Genomic DNA, 19,563 nt, shown 5'->3' with positions numbered 1-19,563 from the left:
CCCCAACACAGAGTGGTTAGAGGTGCTCAGGATCAAAGGAATGGCTTTGATAATACTGCTTGAACTAAGACTGTACAAATTTAAGAAACACAATGGCAACATTCAACAATTATATGTAAAATAGGACAGCTGTCATCAGCCTTCAGCAAGCTGCATGATTTAACCAGTCTGGTATCACACTAAGTTAACAGTTCATCTTCATCTTTTAATACAACTTCTGGAGGCTTACTGCAGATGTTTCTGTGTACAAAACAAACAGCAGTGGATGGAACAACTACAAAGTTTGCTTTTCTTCATGTTGGAGTTTGTTGAAAGACTCCCGCTATCTTTTTTCTATTAAAGGTTTTAATGGTGATTACAGGAACAGCGCTGCTGTTTTGAAAGCTAGAAGCACATTTTTTTCACTCTGAGCTTAGCCTCTCGGCTCTGCCTCTTTGCTCTTCACGGTGTGTAAAAAGACTCTGCCTCCACATTAAACTGTGCCAGCGTTATCGTCACTGCTTCTGTTGTGTTATCAGTGTTTTTGTTTAAAACTAGCGGCAGCGCGAGCTTAATGTTGTCAGACTTTTTATTCACATGGTGCTCCTAAATACGTTTGTATCGCAGGTCTGTTTTTAGTCGGAAATGTGGGTTTTTTCACATGACTCTATAGTAATCTGAGCAACTATTTTTTTTAAAAACAAACAAACAAAAAAACCTGACCACAAAAAACTAATTCACAATTATTATAATTACACGATTATTCACAATACAGATAACAAAAGATATACTCTAAAAAAGAAAACCAATAATACACTACTGCAGGAGACTAAATCTAGAGTTAAAAGGCAAATTAATTAAACGGATAACGATGGAAGCTAAATGGTTTGTAATCATGAATTTAAATTGACAGAGCAACCAAAGAATTTATTTTCTGGATGCATTGCAAAGAGTTCCAGGTGGTTGGAGCGAAGAAATTAGAAGCTGGACTTGCAGTGATAGCCAGGCAGGACTAGGGTTGATATGGACCAGAGCGCCATCCTAGCATAGAAGTGGTGGAAAATGGCAGCCTCCCAATTAGAGTCTTAGCGATAAACAGAGACATATGCCTATCATGTATTTTAGACAGAGAAGATCACCCAACTTGGTTTTCTATACATATCAGCAGATAAAAAACAAGTTGAGTAGAGACCATTATTGTAAATTATTAACTTTTTATATACCTTAAAACCTTTCCCCACATAATTAAATATGATTCCATGATACACTGACATCAAAGGGTCATACATACATACAGTGTTGGGAAGGTCACTTTAAAAATGTATTCCACTACAGATGACAGAATACATGCCCCAAAATGTATTTTGTAACGTATTCCGTTACGTTACTCTCATTGAGTAATGTATTCTGAATACTTTGGATTACTTAATATATTATCATGCTTTTTACAACTACATGAACGTACTATTGCTGTGTGGTTTATTACTATTACTGAAGACTACTTGCCATACCAATACCAACTAGATTTTTAAATCTTAATATAAAATGAGTAACAGTAGGGTGGACATTAAACAAGCCTCCACTTTTAGCAGTGATCTTGTGTAGAAAACTATTCCTTGTGCATATAAAACAGGTCCGCAGCTCCGAACCGTAGTAAAGAGACCTCTGGCTAATACGTCGGGTTCCGTGTCGGGCTCGTAGCCGAAAACTAGCTTTACTTTGTTGTCTGGGTCAACTTTGCTAGTGAGAGACAGAGAGAGGCGTTGAAAGGCCGCTCCAACAGAACTTACTGTTTCGGAGGAAAACACGAACACAGTGTACAGTTGAGTCTTAATAGCTTACTTACACAACTGGGCTCATCAGGCACTCTTTTTGGTTGCAGTGGTTATTATTATATTTACATGCTTCCATCGTTTCTGGTCGGTGACAACTCGTACTTTTCAACTCCATTTTTCTCCCTCCCTTGCACTCAGAGACACATAACAGGTATATCTAATACACTGCCCACGAGGCTACATTCTTTAGGGGTATGCCTGTAACACTTTGCCTATTGCCTTCATATCAAATTATTGACATGGGCCACGAGATTGAGACCCAGGCATTAGAGCCTCTTGATGCATGTTTTGTTTGGGTTTCCACCGGCATGGAATTACCGTATTTTCTGCACTATAAGGCACCCTTAAAATCCTTTAATTTTCTCACAAATCGACAGTGCGCCATACAATCCAGTGTGCCTTATGTATGAATTCTGGTTGTGCTTACCCAGATAGCAAGACGACATTGAATCTATGTTGATTTTTCATCCGAACCGTCGTATATGGTCGGGGTTGAAATGCCAATGTTGTAACAACATTGAAATACTGTGGTAAACCGACGGTCTTACTATAGAGACGTTGTAATGATGTTGATTCACCGTTGTTTTTTTGTCATTGATATTTGATCTATTTGTAGTCGACCAGGTGACAACAACAACGTCGAGAAAACGTCTATTTATAGTTGACGATCATTCGGCTCTGGTCACCATCAAAAACCATCGATTTGTAGTTGAGCATTAAATTGCACTGCAACTGATCGGGTATAAAGTACCAGAGAAAGTAGATTTATTGTTCATTTGTTATCAATGACTTGGTCTAGTTCACCAGCTTTAAAAAAATCATGTCTACGTGCAATTTATGTATAGTTGACCGGGAAATTAAAGCAGCGATCACTTGGACTATTCCGCAGCACCCCTCTCACATTGGTACATCCCCCCAGGTATTCATTGTCTTCTACAGTAGAGCGGGACATTTGATTTACTCTCAGCGGAAGTGACCGGAGAAGGCATCAGTTTCATGCACTGGCCTGCACCACGATTAGTATAAGGTAAGAATGAATGATTTTTTTTTCCTACTCGTTATTTCCATGTTTGCATTTGAATAACAGTAAAAAAAACTCGTTAATGTTGTACATTAACAAGTTTTTTACTGTTATTTACGAGCCCGAAATTGTGTCTACTTCTTACAATCCGGCAACAAATAAACTGCACTGCGAACAAAGTATATCAACAAAGAAAACATTTTCGTTTCATAATTTCTTCGTTATATTCCCTTACAAAGCTAGCTTTAACGCTTCGAGTTTTCCTTTGTTCTTGCCGTGGCCTCGGCGCTTGACCCAGACTTTCGCTCTGTAGTTGCTTAGTACTACAAAAAATTCTAAATCTGTGATATATGATTGATAAACGTAAAGTTAACTGTATAAACGTGTTCAGTGACTTTGTTACTTTTGATGATTGGAGAGCACTCGTTTCAATTCGCACACGAAAACTTTAGACTCAGTTTGAATGCCCACGTGACTGTACGTTGCACGCTGACCTAACTTTACGTTGCACGCGTACATGACTTTCCGTTTGTGCCTTGTATAATGAATAAGGCTACGTCCACACGTACCAGCGTATTTTTGAAAACGCTGATTTTTCTATGCGTTTGCACCTTTTGTCCACACGTAATGTATGTCTGGCCGTACATTGTGTTTGTATTTCCAGGCACATTTCACGAAGCAGAACGCAGTCGTCAGAGATATCCACGTGAACGCTGTGATACGTCTGACCTTCAGTCCGAAAAAGAAAACCCGGACCAGTCTTAAAAGAAAGCACAAGTAAAACCCTTTTATTCACAAACATATCTTTGATTGTTAAGAATTTATGATCTTGTCTTTTATACATATCTGTGGTGCTTGCATACTGCAATATCACCACATAATATAGTCCAAAAAGTGGAAGTTTGTAAACTTTTTAAAAATGCAAAGCCGTGTACACTTGTGCACTTCAAAAATTCATTGTATACTGTACCTTCTTGCACGTCTCTGTTTCCTGTGTGTGTTGTCAGAAATCAAACTAACTTTAGGAAACAATATGCCAAAAGCATATTTACAATTACTTAAGACCGATTTTAATTTCTTTTCTTTAGACCAAATCCCCTGTACACATATACGGACTCAGAGGATGAGCAGCCTACAAAAAAACGGTTTCCCCAGGCCCCTCGAGTGAAAATACCAGGTAATATAATACTGTCTAGTGTCTGTGTACATATCTGTGTCTGACACAAGGAAACTTTTTTTGACAAGTTGTCTGTATTCTTAAATACTTAAAAAATTATCTTTTTCTAAACAGCCCTCATCACTCCAGTCTGCCCCCCAGCCCACTGATAGCAACCATCATAATGCCCCACCCAGCTTCCGGCACCTTTCTCCACTCCGGCACAAGCCGACACAGCTTTGCGATCTCGCCAGCATGCAGTCTGATGTCTTCCCTATAGATGGTATGCTTTTAAAAAAGTTTTAAAGCTGCATCACAATGTCATTGTACTCTTATCTAAAAAAAAAAACCTGAATGTCATCTTGTTGTGATTTTTTTTTTTTTTTTTTTTTTTTTCCCCCTGCAGATTCCAGAGACTCTGTGAGGCCACTATTACAAGGCAAGTTTGAAAATCTTGGAATTTCACAGTTTACATGGTATAACAAATATATGTGACAGGCAAAAACTAGTAAACACTTTTAGCAGTTACAAGAACTAACAAATGAATATCCAACAAAAGGGAATAGAAATACATTGTACTGCCAATACTTTGGTTTATTCTTTGTATGACTTGAAAATCAGGCTTTAGGGAAAACTAAATGACATGTTTCTATCATCAATTACATGAAGTAAACACACAAGCACTTGCATACACATTTAAGACATGAGACACGCTAATTCCATCTCATAAAATGTGTCTATAGGTGAGACGCTTTGCGTTGATTGGTGCTGCTGGACTACACTGGAGGTGCGAGTCCGCCGTGTAATGCTTTATGCCATTACAAAGGAGCTGTACTCAACTGGGCAGGGAAAAAAAACCAAGGACCAGACAAAGCAAAAAAGGGCATTTAAAGAGACAGCGCTGTGCAGATGCATATTTGGTAAGTTTTACTGTTTATTGTAGTTTTATGAGCCTAAAGTGAACAATAAAGGGATCAATTGATGTGCTGGGTGCGTTTCACATTTCCTATGTTTTTTTTGTTTTTTTTTGCTATATTACTTTGTCTTTCTTAATAACAAGACTTTCATGTCCGGTTAATCTGGAGATGGAGTCTTTGGTCTTCGGCTTGTTTTGTCCTCGGGTTGTACACTTTGTACAGCCCGAGGACCCCATGTTTTCTTTTTTTTTCACGGCACACCATGCTAAGACATATCACATTTTCAGCTTATAGCTCTTTGGGAATCAAATGCAGCAGTTTGCTGATTTCCGCCTGGTGACTTTCATGTTTATCAGCCTAGGAGTTTACATACTTTCTCCCTGCTGAAGACAATTAACAAGAGCTTATTCATGTGCTCTAATTCCCTTTTTTTTGTCTTTGTTTTTTTTTGTGTGTGTGTGTCTATTTTTGTCCTAGATGGCCTGGCGCAGGGGCGAACTCTATGTCTGAGTTGGTCTTTGCTTAAGCAGTCCAGAAATGGCTCAGATATGCTCCAGATCGTACGGGTGGCGCGCAGGACACACATCATCCATCCCCATCCCGGAGTAAATAATAAAAAGTGACGTGAAACATAGAAATGTAAATAGGAAACTTTGTCTTTTAATAAAGTATTTTGCAAATGATACATGTCTATTTACCTTTTTTGTTTTTTTTCAATAAAAAGCAACTGTGCAAAAGAGGTGGAAAATTAACACCATAGCTCAACAGTGTTTCAATATCAGAATCTGACATTGTTTCAATGTCAACAATATTCGAAAATATAACGTCGAATCAATGTCAGGTTTCAACATCGATTCAACATCAAAACCTGATGTTGTTTCAACGTTAAAAATGGGTGCAAGAGTGATGTTGGGTCAACGTCACACTTCAACGTTGCTTCAATGACGTCGCCTGATATTGACTCAACATTGTTTCAATGTTTCCTTGTTATCTGGGTACTGACCTCGAACCAATTTTATGTTGTACACAGCACTCAAAAACCTGTCAAAAAATGTTTTAGTATGACTTTGGTAAGCTACGAAGCCACACCGCTTGATGGATTGTCGTAGCATTACGGCTACCGTAGTCAGGAGCCTCGCGGAGTAATCTGTGTCCAAAACTCCGTCCCCTTAGGTCGCAAAGTCAAATGAACACTGCGACATTACTGAGAGTCAAAAACTGTTTTCATCTTTAATACAATTATCAGCGTTGCTGTTTTACCAGGTGTAACAATTACGTTTAACATCCAGGCATCCATGAAAACAGAATTTATTAAATTTAACAGAGTTAGAAGTTAGCTCGCTAGTTTCCACCTAAACATGATATAGCATATTCTGACTGAGAGATTTCTGAAAAAACGTACAGTTCTGCTATCACTTCCAACATAAATGTAGACAGGAAAGTAAACGGCAGTGACGTTTGTAGGGTTACTAAAGTTTGGCTAGCAGGTATATAATGATGTGCTACGTGATCGCTAGTGACACAGCTATGTTAGCATAATATAAAAACAGTGAAGCTGGAGGATGAACGCTAACTTTTTTCCACTCGATAAAAGTTAACGTGAGGGTTCCCGATGCTGTAAACAGACCAAACTTCAGTCAGGAGAACAACTGAGATAATCCATCCAGAATACGAGGTTAGTCATTAATATACTGCAACAACACAGGAATGGAGCAGCTGCGGGAGGATTCAACATCAATGAATCTATGGTACGGAAGCCGAGGAAGCAAGAAGAATGAGTTGGGTAAAGTTTGATCTGATTTTGTTTCGCTTAATGCGCCTTATAATCCGCTGCGGCTTATGTATGAAAACAGACCCGTTCATCGACAGTGCGCCTTATAATCCGGTGCGCCTTATGGTCCGAAAAATATGGTACCAAAAATAGAGAGGGCATAGCCTAACATATGAAACAGGAAAAGGCTGCCGTGTAATCCATTTATTTCAACAAAGTAACTGTATTCTGAATATCACCTTTTTCAACAGCAACTGTAACGGAATACAGCTACTCATATTTTGTATTTTAAATACGTAATGCCGGTACACTGTGTATCTATCCATCTATATATATTATATGTCACTGAACATTAATATTTAGTGGACAGCTCCTGGACAGAGGCTCTGTGACAGCACTACTCCACACTTCAGCATCTTGCTCTACAATGCCAAAGAGAATAGGAAGTGAAAGACAATACAATATAAATTCTGCACGAAAACCTAGTTATTCATACCTTACTCTGACTCAAAGGTCTGACACCAGGGTCAGTTTGAGATTGTTTTCCATGCTGACAACTTATAAAAAGTTATGTAAAGTCAACATAGATTCTGTTGCCAAGTACTTGTGAACTCTTCTGAACTCCTAAGAACACAACAAAATGTGCTGCCTTGAAAGCAATTAAAGGTGTTGTGTGGCTACAGAAAACGAGAAGAACATTTCCTTTGAGATATACAGAAACACAGACGTGCACACGTGCACACACAGAGTCCTCTAACAACACATGCTGTGTGTAGCAGAATGGTGCAATTATGGTGCAACCATGAAATCGAGTCAAACAGAGCAGTCATCTTCCTCTATTTAAAGCCACATTTTAAAAAGAAAAATGCATAAATAAATAAACTCAGCTGGTTTACATGCTGTTAAAAAGCACGAATAAGCTTTTACTACACAGAAACATAAAAGAAACGGATGTGTCACTTCACAAGTATCACAGAACGCAGTACCATTAAATATAGCAGTAGTGTAGTCAACCACTCAGGAATGCTGATTTGTATACCAGCTGCACTGTCCTGATTGGTGGATGCTGCATATTAATGCCCATTCTGGTTATCATTCTCCACTGTCTGGGAGCTGGCCGCTCTGGAAGACTTGGCTCCGACAAGATTTCGAGCACGGATGGACTATTTGCTGCAGCAAGAAGGCCCGTGGGTTTTATCTGTAAGAAACACTCGCAGGGAATCAGTCCCTATAACCAACCTATTGAAACCTTTCACGCACAGCGACTTGCAAACTGATCCAGACACCAAAACAAACACTGAAAGACGTAACCGTGTAAAGCTGCCACCTTTCCTGATCCTCTTTTGAAAGCTGTGGCAAAGCCTGATATTTATTCATCTATTTAACCCTCAAGTGACCAAACTTCTTTAGAAACTTAGTGGCATAAGTTATGGCCCTATTTATACAGGAAAATGTTCCTTTTGGCTTCTTTAACTACAACAACTCCTCTATTGTAATTAATTATGGTTTTCAGCCATTTTTAAGCAAAAAGAAGTCCTGGCATCACAGTTTCACCAGAGCTTTGCACTTGGCTTGTTTAAAGGAATGATTTTCCAGAAACTGCACCTGCCTTTAAAAGCTATTAACTGTTCACCCACACAGAGATCAGTACCAGGATATAGTACTGGTAACCAGGCTACAACCACTGTTCAAATATCTGTGAAAGCATGCACTTCAGGATGTCTGAATCTTGTTCTAGGTCTGCTACACATATTTTATTTCAAAACATGGCACGATGGAAGTGAAAAATTCTAATAAAATGAAAGCCTGTAACTTAAAAAAATTTATTTCCAGGGCAAAGTCTGAAAAATCCGATCCGAAGCAGATTCATAGTGGGAAACATTTTTATGATTAAACACATCACAACAGCTTAAACATATATACAGTTCTGTCACCTGAAGGTTAGAAAAACACAACAGGAAGCAGTCAACATCTGCAATATTACAGAAGCTATGCTTTATTATTGATCTGTCAAGCTGACTTCAACAAAGCTGCCTTTGACCTTGGCAGCCCTGACATTGTCCAGCACATACAGTGTGACCACACAAGCCAGATAAGGTTATCAACACTTCTGGAGACCGTCTCCAGCCACATTAAATATGTTGTATTGTAATCTTTACACTTGTCAATCAGGCAGACTGACAAAGATAAATGATTCCTTTTTATAACATTGCCGATAACAGCTATACAAGCATTTAAACAGCTAAGAATATTCATGAACTACATAAGTTACAAACACAGCACCCATATTATTCAGGTGAACTCATTTCTAAGTGGCCCTTTTTTACAGTTTTCAGTCAAAAGTAACGCCACAAATTTTTCTCACAATTTTTGATGGATAAAAGCCTTGTGTCTAATAGTGTGTAAGAGATTATCCTATATATTGTTGCGTTTTCAGTTTCACCCCAGTTCTTTTTATTCCTCAGGCCTCCAGAGACGACACAGGAACTCAGTAGTTATTTCACAAAACCTTTATTCATCTTCAGTCACTCATGCACCTTCTAGAAGGGGAGATATACAGGGCCCGGCAATTCATCTGCAGATCTCAACTTCTTTCTCTGTTACAACCAGTTTTATAGAAGCGACTCCCCATCGTAAAACCCACATGGTGTGTTATAAACCCAAAACACTGTGTCTGTGTATGTATGCGCGAGCACGTGAGTGCCTGCGTGTGCGCATACCTGTGAGTATGCGACGTAAGTGAGTGTGTGTGTGTCGTAACAGTTACAGCACTGGGTGTGTGTCTCTGTATATGTGACTTCCTGCCGGTCATAAAAGTCCATCTCCCCTCACCCAAGCTACGCCAAACTCCTCTACAAAACATGGTTATCAGGTCACAAGCACTGAGACCCCCACTCAGGTATCCCTTGGGGAATGTTCACTAAGCTGTTGGCTTCTTGTTTGTCTTACTCTTACAGCTAAGCATGTGGAGGGTCTCCTGCAAACCTACTTCTAAGTTGTGACAGTTATGAGCCTTTATTCCATTCAGGGACAAGGGTAACAGACTTCTCCTCTCTTTCCTATCTGCTCCATACAGTCCTAGCATCCCCCAACTGTGGCTTCCTATTTCCTTTTATGACAGGCAGACCCCCAGTGTCAATAAATTCCTCGCTCTCTCTGCTCAATTACACACACACACTCAGGCCTATAGCTAATCCTTTCCTATTCCTCTGATCTACAGCTGGACCCCATCATCCAAGCAAACTCAAGCACATTGTGTTCTAATCATTGTTTTCTTGTACTCACAATATCTATATCTATAGACACAGAGAAACAGAGAGAGGGGCAATTTTGTCCAAACTACAGTTCCCGTAATCCGGAGACGCATTTCATGTAATTTCAACATCCGCATTTCATTTCCAAGAAAACACATTTGCAGCTTTGTCACTTTCTCCTTTCTTCTAGGGCTGGGTGTTCCTTACCATCACCACTGAACTGATATACTTTAACTGTTCTGTTCTTATTTGTGTATTTCACAGAGTTTGTGTTTCACTGTTCATTACTATCTGGCAGGGCACAGCAGTGGCAAACCAAATGAGTTTAATTTCTGTCAAATGTGTAACATAAAATCCTTATTTCTACCATTTAATTTTCATTTAGAGCTAGAAAGATTAATTTCTAATTTAATAGGAGCTTCAGAGTCTGAAAATCTGATATTACAAACATCTGTGCTGTGGTCAATAGTAAGTCTGACAATCTGTGATTCTGGTCTTCCTTGATTTCAATGGTACCTGAGATGCTGAACACTGAGTTGTTCTTGCTTTGAATGGCTGATGTTGAGCCAGATTGAACTTTTCGGTCAGATGATCCCATGTTGTTTTCTTTGTGTTCTTCCTGTGCATCTTTTCTCACTTGCATGAACTCCATCAAATATGTTGGTAGATATTTCTCATTCATAAAATCACCATTTGGGATTGCACTGCATTGTTTCTTCCAGTCAAAAGGGAAATCACTGCTCATGCCGTGATTGTTGGGGATTCTTTTGAATATTGTACAGTCTTTACATCACAAAGTGCCTTGAGGTGACTATTGTTGTGAACTGGCACTATATAAATAAACCATGTTGAATTGAATTGTTTTGTTTTCACATATTGCTAATTCTGTTCACTCTAACATGGCAGACAAGGCGGTGTCTGTCATGTTAGACTTTCCTTTTTGCTTTTTTTTCCCCGTCGGCATAAGCTTGTCATATAATCTTGTCATTTATTGGGAAAAAACAGGAACACTCAAGAGTCAAAGGGATCTGCCGGTAACGACAACACAATCAGTGTCACATGAAAATTAAATTGCAATGAATCAAAACGGTGAAGTCCTGAGAATAAGCCCTGACAGGAAACCCTGTCGATCTCGCTAATGAACTCAAAACAAACAGCACACAGAAGAGCCTGTTTTGACAGATTATCATGGTGACAAATCCTTTCACAGCAACACTCACAATATATTTTAAAGACAGCAATTTCAAAACGTGTTCTATCAAACTGAGACAAAACACAAAATGTTTTTAGACACAGAATTAAAAAAGCAGAGTGGGTGGACAATCGCTTAACCCAAGGTGTGGGCATCCTTGCCAGCCTCCTCTTCTGTTAGACCCCTCCCAGCACTTTGTCTTCGCTAAATGGAATTTCCCATGCATTTGTGCCCTCAAATGCTTGACCCCAGTCCACCGTTTTATCTTCGTCCAGCTAATGTATTAAAGGGCAAACATATACAATTTAGTCTTGATGAAAAATACAAGCTGTCAGAGCAATGGATGCCAATACGACTGCAGGGGTGGAGTGGATTTTACAAACAACTCCATTTAACTTGAACAAGCATCTGTGTCTCTGAACTTCCAATCCATTTATTCAAAGACCTCCTCTGACCCTGACTGTGGTGATAAAAAGACAAAATTAAAGCCAATGATCTACCTGTTGTTTACATTTCCTACAAACAAAACATTTTGTTACACAATAGTTTAATGGGAAGGGCTTATCCTGCAAAAAGCATCTGGGTTGAAAATGAACCCCCCCACTCAACTCTGAATGTTAGTGTTGAAAGTATTTAAACACAGCCCCATATATTGCAACAATTATAAAATTATAGGTCGATTTAAATATCAGAAAGCTTTAAAATGTTTTTTTTTGTTGTTATTTATTTTCTCTAACCCTGTGAAATATAACTTGCTCTACAAAATGGGAACCTCTGGGGCTGACAAGTTAAGCCAACATGAAAGCGATAAAATGCCTTCACAGCATTAGTAATCAGGGACACAAACTGTTTTGGTCTCTACCGATAATTTCTCCCTTCTTAATAACTCAATATTACACAACTCCTTCATTTGGATACTGCTAAGCTACTGTTAGTTTTAAAACGCTATTTAACAACCAGCTTCAGCTTCAGTGACGTGTACTGGTTGTACACGTCACTGAAGTGGACTATGTGACTGTGTTTAATGGAGTTACTTGACAAATAATGTGAGTTGCAATGAGGTCTGGACCATTCAAGAAGTCTTTGCTTCAGTCATGTGTTTGTGTGTTTCATCTGTGCACTTTATAGACGCAGCTTACTAAACAAGCATGCAAGCCTTAGCTGCTACCTTAGCACTCGACGATCTTGTCCAAATATGGCAACTTACGGCTTCAAAAACTAAAAAGTTGAGGCCTCAAAATGTTGAGCCTAAACCTACTAGCTGATATCACGGTGACCTTAATATCAAATATGCCAAAGTCAGTCAACATGGTAGATATCAGATTAGATATTAGATTATCAGCTGATATATGCACTCACTGGCCACTTGATTACTTACACCTTGCTAGTAACAGTTGGGATCCCCTTTTTACCTTCAGATCTGCTTTAATTCCTGTGGCATAAATTTCAATTAGGTGCTGAAAATATTCTTCAGAGTTTGATCCATGTTGACATGACAGCATCACACATTTGCTGAAGATTTGTCAGCCGCACACAAGGTGGGTGTACTGTGGTTTTAAAGGGAAATATATGGTCAGCACCCATGCTCAAGCAAAGTGTGGCACTTAAACAATGATCAGTTGGAACTAAGGGGACCAAAGTGTGCCAAGAAAAGATCCCCAAAACCATTACACTATCAACAGTCTGATGTGTTGATACAAGGCAAGATAGATCCTTGCTTTTATATTGTTTCCCTACCATCAACATTGTAGCAGGTAATGACTCATCAGACCAAGGAACGTTTTTACAGTCTTCTACTGTCCAATTCTGGTGAGCCCGTGTAAAACTGTATCCTCAACGTCCTGTTCTCAGCTGACAGGAGTTGCACCTGGTATGGTCTATCTGCTTCAAGGTTCAGACATTCTCTTCTGCATGCCTTGGTTGTAACAAGTGGTTAACTGAGATACTGTTACCTTTCTATATCAGCTTTACCATTGTCCTCTGACCTCTAACATCAACAAGGCATTTTCACTCAGAAAACAGCAGCTTACTGGATATTTTCTCTTTTTTGAAACATTCTTTGTAAACCCTACATACTGTACAACCCGAGCTAGTCGTGTGGGAAAATGCAAGTAGATCAGCAGTTTAGAATTACTTTTAGAATTACTTATACAAGCCCATCAGACAACAACCATGCCTTATTAAAAGGCCTTTAAATCATCATCACCATTCAAATGCTCAGTTTGAACTTCAGGAGGTTGTCCTGACTCTGTCTACATGTCTAAATTCAGTGAGTTGCTGCCACATGATTAGCTGATTAGATATTTGTGTTGAAGAGTAGTTGAACAAGTATACAAATAAAGTTTCCTGAAAAATTTGCCAATCATTATAAGCTGAAATATAGGTGTATCCATCTTCTCTAACAGCTTCCAGTTTTTCCCCTTCAATTAACCATTTTGTTTAGGTTTTACTGTTTTTTTTTCTTAAGACAAATCAGGAATATATTTGAAGAATAACACTTGTAAGGAAGATTCTAATACACTTAGAGTAAGATAAGATAAGATAAGATAAGATAAGATAAGATAACCTTTATTAGTCCCACATGTGGGAAATTTGTTTTGTCACAGCAGGAAGTGGACAGTGCAAAAGTTATATAGCAAAAATTTGAATACAATAAGAATAAAATACTGTACACAACTGTACAGAATAGAATAAAATAAAAATAAAATATACAATAGGATAAAAATAGAATACAAATGCTTTATACAACTGAGTAAAAATACAACTTTGTCAGAAAAAGAGTATTGCACATGTGTTATTGCACATGTGTGGATGTGTGTGTTTGATCAGTTGGAGTCTTTGTTGTGGAGTCTGACAGCAGTGGGGAGGAAAGACCTGCGAACTCTCCGTCTCACACCGTGGGTGCCGCAGCCTGCCACTGAAGGAGCTGCTCAGTGCTGTTAGAGTTTCCTGCACGGGGTGGGAGGGATGAAAGCTTAGCCACCATTCTCCTGTCACTCACCACCTCCACTGGGTCCAGAGGGCATCCTAGAACAGAGCTGGCCCTTCTGATCAGCCTGTTCAGTCTCTTCCTGTCCCCGGCAGAGATGTTGCCACCCCAGCAGACCACACCGTAAAAGATAGCTGAGGCCACCACAGAGTCATAGAAGGTCTTCAGAAGTGGGCCCTCTACTCCAAACGACCTGAGTCTCCGCAGCAGGTACAGCCTGCTCTGCCCTTTCCTGATAAAGTTGCCTTCAGCTTGTATAACAAATACTTGTCTTACTTTAGAGGCACAATTGGACTGACAACATTTTATGTTTGTGTTATAAGCCTTCTATGTTTTAACTCTATTCTGAATGGATTTAAAATTTTAAAATTTCATAGCATTAATTTTTTTTACATTTTATTCATAGGAGCCAACCTGTTTCCACTAACACAATTCCATAGTAGTTTCATTTTTTAAATGTATTGTTCAAATAATAAACAAACATTACTTTGTTTACTACTTTGATTTAAATTTAGCCTCACTGATTTTGCGCAGCAGCTGAAAATACATGATAAATAAGCCAAAATGTGTGTAATGCTTTGGGTTGTTTACTCAAAGAAACCCACCATATAATTCAGTGTAATAAGTGGGAGCTGCCAGAAACTGTTTTAGCCGTGTCAGCTTATGTCTTTTATTAAGCTGTCATTTTGTTGTTTGGCTGCAACATCTGAGCAAATTCTACCAAGTCGACACTATTTTAAGACCTGGTGTTGTAAGCCTGGTATCTTATTGGCTGGATATCTCTGTATCCCAAAGCATTTTAACATTTGTCAACATTGGCACACTTTGAAATTTTGATAGGCAAAAAAAGAAAAAAAGAACAGAAAAAAACAAAACAGTGTCATTCAGTTTTATAGATCATTTTAGGGATAGCCATCAGGCCTCAGAAGCAGGTGTTGCACTGAATTACCAAAAAGCAACATCTTTTTTTTTTTTAAAAAAGTCAGATATATCAAAACTAATTTTGTGGTAATTTCTTTTCCTTTTGGATTTTTTCAAGGTAATTCATGCTTTAACGTTAAAAAATCCTTGGTTGCTATGCCGAACGTCAGTTTTGTAAAGCTTGGAGTGTTACATGTCATTCCTCTGGAACACCTATGAAAAGCAATGATATTTGCCAGAATGACACAATGCCTTTAAGATTCAACATCCGTCATATTTTCAAATTTGTTAGTCCTTGGTTTTGTCATCTAACTAGCAAGGACGTTAGGAGTACCAGCTTCTGGAAACACTGGCTATAATGGCCATTAAAGTAAAAAATTATTACTAAGTCTAATAAGAAGCTGTACCTGTCTATACTTATCTGGATTTGCTTTCTGCTGGTTGTTCATATTCTAGAGCAGTGGTCCCCAAACTACGGCCCACCTCCACATTTGACCCGGCCCCCTGAACAATATTAGAGATGCATTATTATTTTTTCAGTCTGGCCACGCGATCGACACTAATGCACCCATAGAACACTGGGGTGTAGTGGGCCTGCCCGACTGAATCTCAGGAAATGTTTCCTCATGTCAATAAAGCTCATTTGATTTGAATTGTGAAACACCCTAAAAAAATTTTTTGCTACTACGACCTCACTTTGCCCAGAACGTGAACGTGACCCCCCCCCCCGAACGGAATAATGGCAAAAAGGTTAGGTAAGAGAAAAATTGATTCAGAATGCAGGGTATTTAACCTACAGTGGACACACGATTATTTTTTTTGTTCAATGCAAAGAAAAGGCTGTTTGTCTCATCTGTCAAGAGACGGTGGCGGTATTCAAAGAATACAATCTGCACCGACATTATGAATGCCGTCACAAAGACAAGTATGATAGCTTGCAAGGCCAAATGCGAACAGACAAAATCTCAAAGCTAAAAAGTGGACTGTTAGCTCAGGAGACTGCATTTGTACGCCAAACTCAGCTGAACCAGTCATCAGCTCGGGCCAGCTTTCGTGTTGCTCAACTGATAGCAAGCTACGGTAAACCTTTCACTGAGGGAGAGTTTGTCAAGAAATGTTTGAATGTTGTCATGGAGGAGGTGTGTCCCGATAAGAAAGATGTCTTTAATGCTGTCAGTCTATCGGCGAGCACAATCACCAGACGCGTGGAAGAAATAGGGGGTAATGTATATGCCCAGCTGCAGCAAAAGACGAAAGAATTTGACTTTTTTTCATTAGCACTGGATGAGAGCACGGACGTACAGGACACAGGGCAGCTTCTTATTTTTATTCGTGGAGTTAGCGCAAACTTTGAGATGTGCGAGGAGCTGGCAGCCCTCCAAAGTCTGAAAGGCACTACGACGGGGAGGATATTTTCGACAAAGTATGTCAAACAATGGAAGAGTTGGATCTGGACTGGGCAAAGCTTGCTAGCATCACGACTGACGGGGCTCCTTGTATGGTGGGCGCATCTCGGGGCCTAATAGGACGCATGAACCGCGAGATGGAAGAACGGGGTCTCACTGCCCCTCTACAAGTCCACTGCATAATTCACCAGCAAGCGCTTTGCTGCAAAGTGTTGAAGTGGGAGTCTGTCATGAAGGCTGTGGTATCATGCATAAACTTCATCAGAGCAAATGGACTTAAACACAGGCAGTTCCAACAATTCCTGTCTGAACTGGAATCTGCGTACGGAGATGTGCTGTACTACACAGAGGTCCGATGGTTGAGCCGCGGCAGAGTTTTGAGGCGTTTTTACGAGCTCCTACCCGAAATTAACGCATTTCTTCATTCAAAAGGCAAAACGGTCCCAGAGCTGATCGACCAGGAATGGAAGTGGCACCTCGCATTTTTAACAGACGTGACGGAAATGCTGAACGGCCTTAACTTGCAGCTACAAGGCCAGAGGAAACTCATTTGTGACATGTATTCCCACATAAAAGCATTGGAGTTGAAACTAACGCTGCTTTTGGAACAAGTGAAAAAGCACAACTTCACCCATCTCCCTGCTACCCAAAACCTTTCTGCAGAGAACCCAGCGGTCCTGTTCCCAGCTGAAAAGTGTGTGGAAGCACTGGAAATGCTGAAGGCGGAATTGAGTGTGCGATTCCGTCAACTACATGCTCATGCAAAAGAAATCCGTCTTTTCCAAAACCCCTTTGTTGCCGACATCGATGAAGCCCAGTCTTTTTATCAGTTTGAACTGGCCGAGTTACAGAACTGTGATGTTCTGAAAGACGCATTCAAGCCCAACAGTCTCGTTGACTTCTATGCCGCCCTCCCAAATGACACGTACCCTAACATAAAAAAAAACACGCAATGAAGATGTCCACACTTTTTGGCAGCACGTATATGTGCGAGCAAACCTTTTCACGCATGAAACTCATGAAATCTCCAATGAGATCAAGATTGACAGATGAACATCTGCATCAGTGTTTGAGAGTGGCTGTGACTAGAATGGAACCGGACATTCAACTTCTCACCGGCCAAATGCAGGCCCACAGTTCACACTGATGAACATACAGTACATAGGTAAGCTCACTTTTGTGACTTGAATGAGTTATTCTGAGCATAAACAAATATAATCATTATAAAATCTACTGGGATAAAATCCATCTCCACAACCATTGAAAAAAGCTTGTGAAAATGTTTTGTGCTGTGTAGGTGCTGTATCACTTAGTTGGGTTTCTCAGCCTGCTTGCTTTGTGGTTTTCAGAGGGAAGTTGATGAGAGAGAGCAAACAGTGGTGTCTACTAGGCTACCCTACTGGAACCTACAAAACTGGATTATAAGGAAAGAACACAAGAACTTTGAGAGACTGCTCATATGTGTCATTTAAGAGATTCTGCTCTGACAACTGAAGCGTAAGATTGTGCACGGCACAACAGAAACTTTCTTTCTGTGAAGAACCCAGAGAGGGTTATTTGGTTATTATTGATTTCAGAAATACTGTTATTATATATTTCCTGACTTTTTTTCTGTGAAGAACCCAAAGAGGGTTATTTGATTATTTATTGATGTCATAAATAGTGTTATTAAGTATTTCCTACGTTAATTTTTTCTGTGAAGAACCCAGAGAGGGTTATTTGATCTCGGAAAGGGTTATTAATATTTGGTTATGTGTGGCTTTCTGGAAAACAATAAATGTTTACATTTCGGCAAACCTGCTATCGTCACACTTTTTCTGTTACAAACTGACCCTGGCCCCCCATCAGAGAAGGAAAAAGTTATGTGGCCCTCACTGGAAAAAGTTTGGGGACCCCTGTTCTAGAGTCTCCCTATAAATCACACAGGCCTAGAGACCAGTCGGTTACCCTTTGGCAACCTCCAGTAGATTAGGAAGAATGCGAATTCAGCTGGTTGCTGGAAGATGATGGCTGGTGTTGAGTGAAATCAGTTGCAAAGACAGCCCTGCACTAAACACCTGTTTTAATTTTTTTTTTTTACATTTACAACAAAATTCCAGAGGTTGACCCTGATTTAACATGAAAAAGGCCGACTCATCAGAAAACACTACTCTCTGAACTGTAGTAAAATTTAAAGGTGCTACTGGAAAGAACACTTGAAAGTAAAAACTGCCTGTTGCAAAGAGCACGTTTCAAATGGTGAAACTTTTACTGTAAAGGCAAATGGTTTCTATTTCTAGTTTGCACTTTTCAGTGTCTCACTTGGCAAGCAGCTGACAAGTGTTTGCAAAACAGCCGTGTCTTCAATGCAATCTTCAGGCAACTATAACAACCTGGTAGCAACCAAAGCAGTATATGCCGCCACTTAATACCAATTTCACGCAAGCAACCTGTAGAACCCAATCCCACAAAATTGAGTTTTCCCAATCAACTGGTGATTGTTTGGTGGGTTTATTAGTCGGTCAGGGAACGCCCATTTTCCCCTAATGACAAGCATCTGACAGATGGTCACTAACTAGTGTCTAGGGCTGTTACTGAGCCCTACATTGATAAGATAATTAGAAAATCTGTCAAAAAAAATTTCTATGATATAGGCCTATCTGTTCAATATTTTCAGCAATCTAGACAGATGTTTCCCAATTTTATATAATCAAAAAACTTCTCTGTAGTGATCATTTTTATTGATTTGGCAAAACAATAAAGTAAAATATACTTTCTTCTGCTTGAAGTTGTTTACAGCAGCAGATAAATTATGTGTTTGATTATGTGCGTGGACATGTTCCAAAATATTTTCCATAGTAAAGGTTACACGATATAATAATAATAATAATAATAATAATAATAATAATAATAATAATAATAATAATATTATTATTATTATTATTATATGATCATCTATTAGGACCTTTTATTATCGTTGTTGTTTTCTATTGTTATGATGTGTGTTATTTATCCCCTTTCCCACTCATCAGCCTACTTTCTTGCCAATTTTTTTTTTTATTAGTCTGCCAGCAAAGTTTAGACCAAATATTAAAGAAAAATGTTTGACAATTTATAACCACTGCTGCTCTGTTTATTCCCAG

At 39.3% G+C, this 19,563-nt stretch overlaps 2 protein-coding genes across 13 annotated transcripts in view; one reads left to right on the top strand and one right to left on the bottom strand.

The window, feature by feature from the left end:
* The window catches only part of gpat2 (glycerol-3-phosphate acyltransferase 2, mitochondrial), a 183,377-nt gene that overhangs the window by 98,645 nt on the left and 65,169 nt on the right, over window positions 1-19,563 (bottom strand). The window lies entirely within an intron of this gene.
* On the top strand, window positions 14,637-17,801 carry LOC112848310 (general transcription factor II-I repeat domain-containing protein 2-like). Its single transcript, XM_025911965.1, has 2 exons — window positions 14,637-17,606; window positions 17,791-17,801. The coding sequence occupies exon 1, from the start codon at window positions 16,471-16,473 to the stop codon at window positions 17,395-17,397; it is 927 nt and encodes a 308-aa protein (XP_025767750.1). The 5' UTR covers window positions 14,637-16,470; the 3' UTR covers window positions 17,398-17,606; window positions 17,791-17,801.

Source organism: Oreochromis niloticus, linkage group LG12, assembly GCF_001858045.2.
Source record: "Oreochromis niloticus isolate F11D_XX linkage group LG12, O_niloticus_UMD_NMBU, whole genome shotgun sequence".
NCBI classification, from domain to species: Eukaryota; Metazoa; Chordata; class Actinopteri; order Cichliformes; family Cichlidae; genus Oreochromis; species Oreochromis niloticus.
Note: the sequence above shows the minus strand (reverse complement) of the source record. Positions and strands in the feature narration are given on the sequence as shown.